This window comes from Penaeus vannamei, chromosome 6 (genome assembly GCF_042767895.1).
Source record: "Penaeus vannamei isolate JL-2024 chromosome 6, ASM4276789v1, whole genome shotgun sequence".
Taxonomy (NCBI): Eukaryota; Metazoa; Arthropoda; class Malacostraca; order Decapoda; family Penaeidae; genus Penaeus; species Penaeus vannamei.
The window spans coordinates 39763910-39776409 of record NC_091554.1 but is presented as its reverse complement, the minus strand read 5'-3'; the positions used below and the strand labels follow the sequence as shown (position 1 = coordinate 39776409).

Sequence of the window (12500 nt, the reverse complement as noted above, 5' to 3'; positions counted from 1 at the left end):
TCCATCCCCCTCACCCCAAGGAACGTCTTAAGCAGAGAAGCCCAGAATACAGCCCCGAGCAGACCAAAGAAGGGTCTTAATCTTGTCTCGGATGATTTTGGTGCCTTCCCTGCTGAAGTGTTCTCCCTCAGGCACGTCGCACGACTGTTGGCGTTGCAGCTCCATGCAGTCCAGGAACTCCTGTTGGGGGTAAACGGGTCTTAGGGGGCGGGGCTTGGGATTTGGTCATTTGCATAATTGAGGATTTGTTTGCTTTTGTTTTATCTGTTCATTTTTGTTTATTTGTTCCTTGATTTATATTGTTTATTTTTATTTACTTCATCATTTTATTTACGTATCACTTCTTATTCATTTATTCTTCTATTTATTCATCTTTATTTGTTTGATTATTTATTTTCATTTACTTATCTATTTATTCATCCATTATATTTTATTTATTACCCACTTCTATTTATTAATTTGCATATTTTCATTTATCTATTTATTTATCTATTTTTATTTATTCTTCTTTTAATCTTTATCTATTTCTTTATGCATCTTCATTTATTTATTTACCTATCTATCAATTTTCATCCATTTTCATTTCCATCTATTTCATTTATCTATTCATTCATTATTTTTACATTTATCTATTTTCTAATATGTGGTTGATGTTTTTAATTATTAAATTGACATGGAAAAATGTTTTTACAGTAAATATGGATAAATTCCAGTTGTCCAGCATCCCCTTGCTTCACTTCATAGTCTATATGTAATCGTATTATTTTCCTTCACTTTCACTTATCTATACATATAAAAGATTCACCAACGATGAAAATTCAATTTGACTGATCTAAACATACAAAATATTCACTAACTTTAAGAAGATTCATTTTAACTGACCTATACACACAAAAGATTTATCAACAAGAAGAATCGATGTAACTGACCTAACCTCTCATAGAAAAGTCAATTTAACTGGTCTAAACATTAAGAAATCATCAACTTCCAGATGAATATTCAATCTAACTGTCTTTTACATACAAAAGATTCACCAAAGGAAAGGCTAGATCAGTAGCAACTCGAGGAGGTGTCATGGCGTCAGTTTTGATGATTGTTCAATGAAAATATCTATTAAAATCATTATTTTCCATATTTTTTGAAAATTGAAAAAGACCAAAATGATCGACCATATTCACAAAGCATCCGTAACTTTAGTGACGTCATCAAAAATAAACCCCATGTGCTTTTTCCAAAAATAGAACCAGACGCCATGACACCTCCTCGAATTGCTACTGATCTAGCCATAAGATTCACCAGCCTCACGATGAAGACTCACAATCCTCGACTCATCTTCCTCATTTTCGACTCACCTCTCTGATCCTACATTTCTCTGGAAAGTCAGGCTCGAAAGTGAATTCTGTGATCACTTTCTTCCCGCAGGTGTGAATGTTCCTTGCATGACACGCCTCTGTGGGGGGAGAGAAAGAGGTCAAATGGGGTCAGTAGAGGGAGGTGGGGTCAAATTGGGTTAGGGGAGGGAGGTGGGGTCAAATGGGGTTAGGGGAGGGAGGTGGGGTCAAATGGGGTTAGGGGAGGGAGGTGGGGTCAAACAGGGTCAGTAGAGGGAGGTGGGGTCAAACAGGGTCAGTAGAGGGAGGTGGGGTCAAACAGGGTCAGTAGAGGGAGGTGGGGTCAAACAGGGTCAGTAGAGGGAGGGGGGGTCAAATGGGATTAGGGGTAGGAGGTGGAGTTAAATGGAGTTAGGGGAGGGAGGAGGGGTCAAACAGGGTCAGTAGAGGGAGGAGGGGTCAAATGGGATCAGTGGATAGAGGTGGGTTCTATGGAATGTCATTGGAGGGATGTGGAGTCAAATGGACTTAATGGAAGAAGGATGAGTCTGTGGAAAGTCAGTGAAGGAAGTAAGGGATAATTGTGAAGGAGTCAGTACTATAAATGTGTTTAATGTTCATGGATGTGTTAGTCTGAATACTTGAGTGCCATGGATGTCTCCTTCGTATGTTCATTATGTCATAACTATGCTTCTAGTGTCGCGCTTGCACATTAGGTGTCATGGATATACTTTCAAAGTCATGAATACATTGTTAGTACTAGGTATGTGTTTTCAATGTCATTAATACTTTTAGAATCATAGATGTACCTTTTAACAGCCATGTTTTTATTCGTAAAAAAAAATGTGTGTGTGTGTGTGTGTGTTCAGATTTTAGTGTAATGTGGAATGACTATTGCAATAAAAATTTTGATTATAATATTCATAAACACATCATGAATGGAATTCTAGTCTATACATCTATATATGCCTGTCTATTTATATATTTACAATTATAAACAACTACATCTATCTAAAGATCTAAAATCCGTTTAATCATTCTGAAAACTTCACAAGACAAGGAACTAAACCAATCTACTATTCACTAACCAATCTACTATTCACTATTTCCTACTTACATTCTATAAAACAAACACACACAACACAAAACAAATAAACTAAACAAAACTAAACCACACACCTAGAAAAAAATCAAATCAATAAAAGAAAAGAAAAAAAAGCTACAAAACTTATCAAGAGACTCGCAACACATTAGAATGGACGCATCGCAGCCCTATTAACATGCACACTGACGCGAGACTCGTGCAACCGCGCATGGGAATGATCCTCGCGCAATTAGTCAGCCTTTATCGGTCATGCACTTCGAGACTGAACGCAAAAAAGTGATCTCTTTACATACGAATATCGGTGACTCGCACGCTTGCGCAAGGGTTTTATCAATGAAGATTCTGGCTTGAGCCCGTCATCGCGTCGACGAATAAGCACGCACGGATGGGGGAGGGAGGGAGGGAGGGAAGGGAAGAGGGAGGGAAGGGGGGAAGGGAAGAGGGAGGGAAGGGGGAGGGAGGGGAGAAAGGGGAGAGGGGGAGGAAGAGAGAAAGAGGGGGTATGAAAGGGGGAGAGGAAAGGAAGGAGAGATAGATGAATACGTAGGAAGAGGAGAGGGAGAGAGAGAGAGAGAGAGAGAGAGAGAGAGAGAGAGAGAGAGAGAGAGAGAGAGAGAGAGAGAGAGAGAGAAGAAAAAAATAAGGGATTGGAAATGAGGAATTTGGTACATAGAGGGAACGGAAAGATGAGTTAGTAAAATACCAATATACACTAAGACGGGGAATAATTAGAGAGAAGGGAGAGAGGAAGAAACAATGAAAGGAAAAGGATGAAAGGAAATAGAAAGGGGGGAGGGAGAAAGAGAGAGAGAGAGAGAGAGAGAGAGAGAGAGAGAGAGAGAGAGAGAGAGAGAGAGAGAGAGAGAGAGAGAGAGAGAGAGAGAGAGGCAGATAGACAGACAGACAGATAGATAGACAGACAGACAGACAGACAGAAACAAATAATTGAGAGAAAGAGGGAGAGAGAGAAATACAGACAGACAGACAGACGACAGACAGATAGACAGAAACAAAGAGACAAGTAATTGAGATTGAGAGAGAGAGAGAGAGAGAGAGAGAGGGAGAGAGAGAGAGAGAGAGAGCGAGAGAGAGAGAGAGAGACAGACAGACAGACAGACAGACAGACAGATAAACAGAAACAAAGAGACAAGTAATTGAGATTGAGAGAGAGAGAGAGAGAGAGAGAGAGAGAGAGAGAGAGAGAGAGAGAGAGAGAGAGAGAGAGAGAGAGAGAGAGAGAAAGAGAGAGAGAGAGAGAGAGAAAGAGAGAGAGAGAGAGAGAGAGAGAGAGAGAGAGAGAGAGAGAGAGAGAGAGAGAGAGACTCGCAAGCATAGAGGATACTTGCAAAATATCCTTTTACCTTTCACACTGATATACCTTTATGGCATCTTGCATGAATACCATTACTCTGTCTGTCAGTCAAGCGACGATGTATGTTACTATTATCATTGAAATAGACAAATGAATAATCAAACAACGCGTTATGATCGGATCGTATTCATTGGTAATAGTTGAATTAGCATTAAATTGTGATTTCAATTGCGTTTGTAAGTGGTTACGGTTTTGTGTGTGTGTGCGTGCGTGTGTGTGCGTTTCTGTTCATGTATAAACCCTTTGACTTTTTGCTGTAATTATTTTACTCCGCATGGCTAATCCGTAAGTTAATGCTGACGTAATTTTTGAGCGGTCATAACTGTCTAGACAACCTGAATGCGTTACTTTAATCAGCCTATTGATTTTCATCCTTCTGTTCATAATGTTGATCGCCCTGCTAACCCAAGCCCCTCGCGCAAAGGGCCTCTCCTCTCCTGAAGCGAGCTAGTGCCTCCCTCCTGTCCTCCTTCCGCCCGCCCTACCGAAGGCCCTCCACCTCGGGCGCGTCGATGCCACGCCCGCAGTCCATTCTCAGTCCACAACAACAACAACATATATACAACACCTGACACTGGGGATCTGATATGCCTGGTACCTCGCTGGGCCTCCGTGGTCATCTCCGGGTGCTCGAAGGCGTTAATGATGTCCTTGGACGCCGGCAGGTTGAGGCCGGACAGCGGGGAGTGGAGCCAGTCGAGGCCCCCGCCGCCCTCCTGCAGGAAATCCGGCTGGTGGTAGCTTCCCAGGGATCCGAAGTCGTGCTCGCCCGCAGCGAAGGGCTCCCGGCCCTTGTAAGTCTCGCCGAAGGGTCCCAGGTCGGGAAAGGGCTCCGGGAACGTCAGCTTGTGGTCGAAGTCTTCGTGGGGCGCGCTCTCGAAGAAGCCGTTGCTGCCGAAGTCCTTGGCGAAGGGGGTCTTGCTGAGGACGCTCTGCCGGAAGCCCTCTCGCTGGCTCTCGTTCTCGCCGTGGAAGTGATCCGTCTGGAAGGGGCCCTTGGCGACTGGTTCGGGCTGGAAGTCCTTGTTGCCGAAGCGCGCCCCGGGGACGAAGTCCTTGGGGAATGTCCTGGGACCGCCGAAGAGCTCCGGCACAGTCAGGTGGTCGTCCTCGTGCTCTTCGGTCCCGGCGCGATGGTCGTTTCCTTCGCTGTCCTCGCGCTGGAGGTCGTCCTCGTCGATGCGAGGAGGACTCTTCACCTGGACGAAACCAGGGACGCGTTGACTCCCGGCGAAGGGGGAACCAAGAGCCTTACCGAGCCGCTGGCGGTGCTTCCTCATCTTGTTCTTGCGCTTGTTGCCCAGAACGGCCTTCCGCGAGAACATGTCCGAGGCTTGTTTGCCGGGACGTCGCGCCTTCAGCTGGCGGCCGACGGGGCTCAGCTGGGGGGAGACCGGGGCTTAAGCACTCACTTAGTCACAAATCTAATGATAACAACAATAATCGTGATAATTATAATTAACACTATCGATATTAACACTACTATATTAACAATGATAATTAACACTATCGTCATCATTATCATCGTTGTTATTATCATTACTGTAGTCTTTTATCAACACCATCGGCATTCTTATTACTATTATCAATATCATCCGTATCATTACTATCTTTATTATTAAGACTACCATCATTATCATCATTACTATGATCCTCATTATTTTTACTATTATCATATTGTTAGTATCATTAAAGAGAAGTTAGAGCAATAATAATAATGGTAATTAATGATGATAACAATAATAATGATAATGATAATAACAGCGATAATTACAATGAAAACAGCAATAACAGTACTATCAGGAATTATAGTATTAGGAATAGTAACAATAGAGATAATATCCAAATTTATAACTGGAACAAGAAGAACTCCGTCTCAACAGAAATCCCGTTTCCACATTAACCAAAACAAAGCTAAATGAACCTCAAAAAACCCGACAGGAAAGACCCTCCTCACCTTGTCCTCCAGGATGTGTTCGAGGCCTGGCAGCTCCTTGGCGTGGTTCGAGTAGAAGGACGGCCTCGTTGCGGGCAGCCAGGGGAACTTGTGGTCGTCCTCATCGTAGTCATCTGTCGAGGTCGAGGTCCAGGAAGGGATGTTAGATCGTGAGTTGGTTTGGGTGTGTGTGTGTTTGTGTGTGTACTCATGCAAATACACATTACGAAATACATGAGGAAATACACATACGAATACACATACACGCACACACACTTAAGCAGATACGCATACACACCTACCTACCCATAACACACAAAACATACACATCTTCCTAGCCCCTACACACACACACACACACACACACACACACACACACACACACACACACACACACACACACACACACACACCCACACACACACACACACACACACACACACACACACACACACACACACACGCTCACACACACACACACACACACACACACACTCCCCCCCCCCCACCCACCCCCACACACCCCCACACAGTCCAACCCACCTATATCCCCAATGAGGAAATCGTTCTCACTGAACCGCGGGCGTGTGGGCTGGATATTGCGCAGAATGAAGGGGTTGTTGGGCGTGAATCCTCCGCGGCGGAGTTTGTTGAGCACGGGCGTCACGGCGCCGTCTCTGCGGGCGGACGAGGGCCAGGCGGACATTCCTCTGGAAGGGAGGGGGAGGGAGGGGGGTATTAAAAAATGCTATTTTTAATAATATTATTGTTGTTGTTTGTTGTTGTCCTTGTTAGTGTTAGTGTTATTATCACAATCATTATCACCATTATGACTATTATCGTTATCATCATCACCATTATGATCATTATCATCACCATTATCATCACCCTTATGTTCATTATCATCATCATTATGATCATTATCATCATTACCATTGATATCCTTATCATTAGGGCTACAAAAATGGTGATACCTTCTTATCACGTCTACCATCATTGTTTTAGTATTTTTGTTATCATTATAACTATGGTTGTGACTAATACTGTTATTATCATTATCTTTAGTCATTTCCATTATAATCATGATTGTCATTATTGCTATCATTATTATTATCATTGTCATTATTATTACGATTATCCTTATTTTCATCATCATTATCATCATCATCATCATTATTATTGTTTTTGTTATTATTATCATTATCATTATTATTATTACGATTAATATCATTTTCATAATTATTATTATTATTATTATTATTATTATTATTATTATTATTATTATTAATATTATTATCATTATCATTATCATTATCATTATTATCATTATCATTATCATTATTAGTAGTAGTATTATAAGTAGTAGTAGTAGTAGCAGTAGTATCATTATCATCATATTATCATCACTATAATCACTTGTAGTAGCGGTTGTCATCGTCGTAAGAAATTCAGACTCTATAGAATTCTTCACTTTTAAAATAACAAATCTCTTCCCTTTTAATTTTCAAAAAAAAAAAAATCCCAGCAGCCTCCCAAAGGAAAACCAAAATAAACAAGCAAACAGAAAGAAACTATAGAGCTTCTCCCATCACAGTCTGTCTCTGAGCTGCGACGAATGAAAATAAAAAATGAAAAAAAAGAGAAATAAAAAAGGCGAACGAGTGCCTGTAGGACCTAGCAGTACGGCCGGACCTCAACCACTGCTATCATTACGCTCCTACAAGCTAAAAAAATCCTGCTGCAAACGCTTCATCAGCTGTGAGATTGCCGGCCGGCCGTATACACGCGATGAGCTATTTTTAAAAGCAGAAGAAAAAGAAGAAGAGGAAGAGGAAGAAGAAGAAGGAGGAGAAGAAGAGCGAGTGTCTGTTGGTTGGGTCTTGGGTCTTCCCCTCGGGCCGCCGTCGCCGCCTCCGACTGCTTTTCGTTCTGTGGTGTTTGGTTTGGCTGATTTCGTTGTTGTAATTGTCTAAGTTGTTCTTAATTCTTGTTTGGATTGGCTGATTTTGTTGCTGTAATTGTCTTTGTTCTTAATTCTTGTTTGGATTGGCTGATTTTGTTGTTGTAATTGTCTGTTGTTCTTGGTGTTTGGATTGGCTGATTTTGTTGATGTAATTGTCTAAACTGTTCTTACTTGCTATCGTGATTTTATTATCATTGTTAATGGCACCATCATCGTTATGCCACTGTCAGTATTGTTATTATTTTAATTACTATTGTCATCGGCAATATCATCATAATTCAGTATGTAACAATAAAGTCTGCTGTTATGTTGCCGTTGATATGATTTATATCATTATCTAAAAACAAATGACATCAATAGTAATGCAGCCAAGGATTTTTTGGGGAGTCTCGGAGCTTCCATTCTTTAACTAAGTAAAATTGTGTTATCTCTAGTAACATAAGCATTTAGAGTTAAAAAGATAATAATAATGGTATTTGCAACAATGCCCCCCCCCCCGAAAAAAGGAACCAAAAGTTTATCAACAAGTATATGGAAAAAAATAAACAGGATTAAGATGGATATCCAGTAGTATCAAATATAAAAGAAGGCAAAATGAAGAAAAATATGGATGAATATTGGAAGGAGCAAGGAAAGAAAATTGGCTGGAAGTTTAGAGGAAAAATATGTCTCCTAAATAGCTGCAACAAGTAAATTATGCTCAACAAATATAGTAAAAACAAATATCCCGAAGAGTTCATAAGCCTGATTCTAAATAACTAACATTTTATGAATGGACACCATTCATGAGCCTTATAAGTACGTGTAGTGTTTCCAAGAATATATTTTCAGTATAAAAGATTTCAATTTGTTACTACTTTTCTTGCTCTCATTTACATTTAGTGACCTTCATTTTTTATAATGATAATATTAATCATTGTCATCATAATAACAGCAACAATAATCATTATCATTGTCCTAATTGCAAAAATCACCATAATCCTTATCATTACCATTATCATCAAGATCAGTATCAACGAAGTCATCCTATTCCTTGCAAATTTTGATTAGAAAAGGAGTAAGTCGGCAGATAATCAGAAAAATAAAAATAGATAAATAAATTGCGAAAGAAATGCCGAGAGCTGAAGACTCGAAACTTAATCCTTGAAACGTAAACCGAAGAAATTAAAACTTTAAAGGATTCGCCTTAAATCCGAGAAGCTCCCTCGCTGATGACGTGTGCCTGGCTATGAGCAGAAAGATAAGATGGATGAATAAATGGAGAGAAAGAGAGGCAGATGGAAAGTAGGCAAGAAGAAAATATTTAATTATATAGTCTCGTCAAAGCACTGAAGAACAACAAAGCCTGGTAGTAACAGCACCCATCAGAGACATTCAAAGAAGTGTCCCCCTACGTTAGTCTCATCGCCAACAACCTTCTCAAGCCAGTTGCAGAGACCACCCTCTCCGAGACCAAAAGGGACGTCAAAACAAGGGTGAGGATAGCCTACGTTACCACATCCTTTTGAGATGTAATCTTTTGTCTCAATAAACTTGTCAAAGTCAAAGGGTCATCAGACCACCTGCAGGAATAACAGACATGGAGTTTGCCGACTGTCAACTACAAAAGTACCATGAACAACATTAACTGCTGTACCTAGGATTTCATGTCCCTTCCTGTGGCAGATCTTGAGCATATTTAATAGCCCTGGAACGTTCATGAGCATCCTGAAGGACCCTGATATTACCACGGTTCTTGTGAATACTGCATCCGCTGAAATATTTAAGGTCAGATCTGGAGAAAAACAGGGTAGTGTCATTGTCGCAGCATTGTTGTTGGTATTGTTGTTGCCATCATCCACCTAGTCACAGGAAAGCTCCCACCTAGAATCAGCATCTTCTATTGACCTGATGGGCAGCTCGTCAGCCCAAAACCAACCGCCACTGCACTCGCGGATTTTCCATACGCCGACAGCAAGGGAACTGGCAGGGATTCTCGAGACCTATAATGAAGCATGTTAAGCTTGGCCTGCGCTTCGACACAGATCAAAACAGTTACTATACTAACTACCCCCTTGCGAAACCCTTTAAGTGAATCCACCAACACTCGGAGCATATGCAACATCAGCTGGGACAATTATTGCAAACCTTCCAAGCATCGAATCCTCCATCCTCAGGACCTAGCTGCACTGAGCAGGTCACCTCGTCAGGATCTATTCCCATCCGAGTTGAGGAAACCGAAAACCCCAGATCCATGACGGAACGCAGAAACCTAAGGAGGCGAGGACTAGCAAAATAGAAGAGGAGAGAGAAAGGCAGAAGGAGAGACAAGAAGATCCAGACCGCCCTGAGGAGTTCGTGGGAGAAAGAACGAATAGGAAAAAAAGGACCGGTACTTGGGAGCCTGTCATCCTCGACCTTCAAGGGATAGCCCCGACGACTGTCAGTTTGTTATCAAAAGTATTTTTTAAACTATTATTACCGTTATTGTTATCATCATCATTCCTGTCAGCAGTAGTTGTTTTATGATCATTGTTATTTCCACTAGCATTATCATTATTACTACCATTGCCTTTAATATTATAATTATGATAAAGGATATTGTTACTCTATTATATTTATTTTTCCATCTTTGCAATTACCATAATTATCATCATTATTATTTTCGTCGTTATGATTATCATAACACATAATGTCATTATTATTGTAATCATCATTATCACTACCGACGTTATCATTATCGTTAATATCATTGCTATTATTATTATGACAATTCCCTTTATTATTATCATTATTAATAATGTTAGAACTATTGTTAGTATCATTACTATAACCATTGACATTATTAATGCTCTTGTTGTTATTGTTATTAGTTCTGTTATCATCATGATTATCATTATTGTCATTATCATTATGATTATTATCAATTTTGTCACTATCATTATGATTATTATCAATTTTGTCATTGCTATCATTATCATTTTCATAGTTTGTAAGAATTTTCATTATTCTTTTTGTGATTATGATCATTTTTACTATTGTTTATTATCATCATTACCATCATTAGAGGTAGCAGTAGTAGATCCATCATCTTTACTATCATTATTGTTGTTTTCAAAACCACCAAAAATACTACAATCGTTATCATTGTCATTATCTTCTTCATTTCTCTTATCGCTGTCTTTAGTACCATATCTATTAGCTTAATCACATACTGTCATTATTGTTCATTCGTAACAGTTGTATTATTCTTATTATTATTATTGTTGTTATTATCATTATTATTAGTAGTAGTATTATTAGTATTAGTATTATTATTGTAGTAGTAGTAGTAAAAACAAAAATAGCAATTGTACTAGTTACTGTAGCAGTAGCATCAGCAGAAATAGAAGAAGCAGCAGCAGCAGTAGTCTTAGCAGTAGTAGTAATAATAGTAGTAGCAGGAACAGTAATAGAGACAGCTGTATTTGTATCACTAGTAATAGTTATAGAGCAGTAGCAGTAATAGTAGAAGTAGCAGCAGTAGTAAAGTATTAAGAGTAGTAGTAGTAATAGTAGTAGTAGTAATACTAGTAGCAGTAACAGTAATAGAGACAGATTGACCTGCATCAGTAGTAATAGTAATAGAGCAGTAGCAGTAATAAAAGTAATAGTAGCATTCGTACTAGTGGCAGTAACAGTAATAGTAACAGTAGCAATAGTAGAGGTAATAGTTGTAGCAGGAGTAGCTGTCATCGTAGCAGCATTAGCAACAGTAGTAGTAGTATTAGTAATAAAAGTAGTAGCAGTAGTAATTGTAGAAGTAGTATTAACAGTAACAGTAGCAGTTACAGTAGTTGTAGTAGCAATGGTAGCAGCAGTTGAAGCAGCAGCAGCAACAGTAGTAGAAATAGTAGTAAGAATAGTAGTAGTGGTTTTGGTAATAGAGATATAAGTAACAGACTGGAATACACGACCGGAGACAATGAAAACGGTAAAGAGAGAGAGAGAGAGAGAGAGAGAGAGAGAGAGAGAGAGAGAGAGAGAGAGAGAGAGAGAGAGAGAGAGAGAGAGAGAGAGAGAGAGAGAGAAAACAATGGAATCAAAATGTTTATCGGCCTTTGCACACGCCTACCTGTCATGGGCGGGGAAGCTGTTTGTCTGGCACTCAAGGCAACCACCGGCGACTGCACTGACCACGCCCATCATCACGCCCACCAGGATAAACATCTTGTACTCTGCCAGCATCGTTTGAGCTATTCTGGGGGAAAAACGGAATCAGTCAATGATTTTTAAAAATTCTATGATAGTAGTAATAATAATGGTAGTAATTGTTAAACCGTATTCATGTTGACAAATGTAGAAAAGGTATGGATGAGAATGGATATCTTCACAATACGAGAGATGTATTTGACCGGTTTCGATTCTATCTTCGTCAGAAATACATACGTAAGAGAAAATACATAGCATATATATATATACTAAATTGGAGATGGAATCGAAATCAGTCAAATACATCTCTTGTATTGTGAAGATATGCAACTCATTCATACCTTTCCTACAGTAGTAATTATTATTTTTGTCATAATGATATTGCTGCTACTACTAATAACATTAATGATAACAATATCAATAACTGTGATAATAATGATAATAACAATATTATTCATGATAACAATAATAATGATAATAGTCATGATAGGAATAATAATGATGATAATACAGGTAGTAATAACAATAAAAAAAATAATGATAATGATGATAATGCTAAAACAAATGATTATAGAAATAATAATTGCAATAGTTATGGTGGTGATAATAATGATAAAAAACTA

General features: G+C 39.4%; 1 protein-coding gene across 1 annotated transcript in view; it reads right to left on the bottom strand.

Annotated features, from left to right (window-relative positions):
• The window catches only part of LOC113803784 (uncharacterized), a 39311-nt gene that overhangs the window by 250 nt on the left and 26561 nt on the right, over positions 1–12500 (bottom strand). Inside the window, exons 2-7 of the mRNA XM_070122987.1 lie at positions 11801–11926; positions 6288–6454; positions 5766–5878; positions 4407–5190; positions 1353–1450; positions 1–180 (exon numbers count right to left, since the gene is read on the bottom strand). The exon at positions 1–180 is cut by the window's left edge and continues 250 nt beyond it. Coding sequence (XP_069979088.1) covers positions 28–180; positions 1353–1450; positions 4407–5190; positions 5766–5878; positions 6288–6454; positions 11801–11913 — 1428 coding nt within the window. The 5' untranslated portion in view covers positions 11914–11926 and the 3' untranslated portion in view covers positions 1–27. The remainder of the gene's footprint in view (positions 181–1352; positions 1451–4406; positions 5191–5765; positions 5879–6287; positions 6455–11800; positions 11927–12500) is intronic.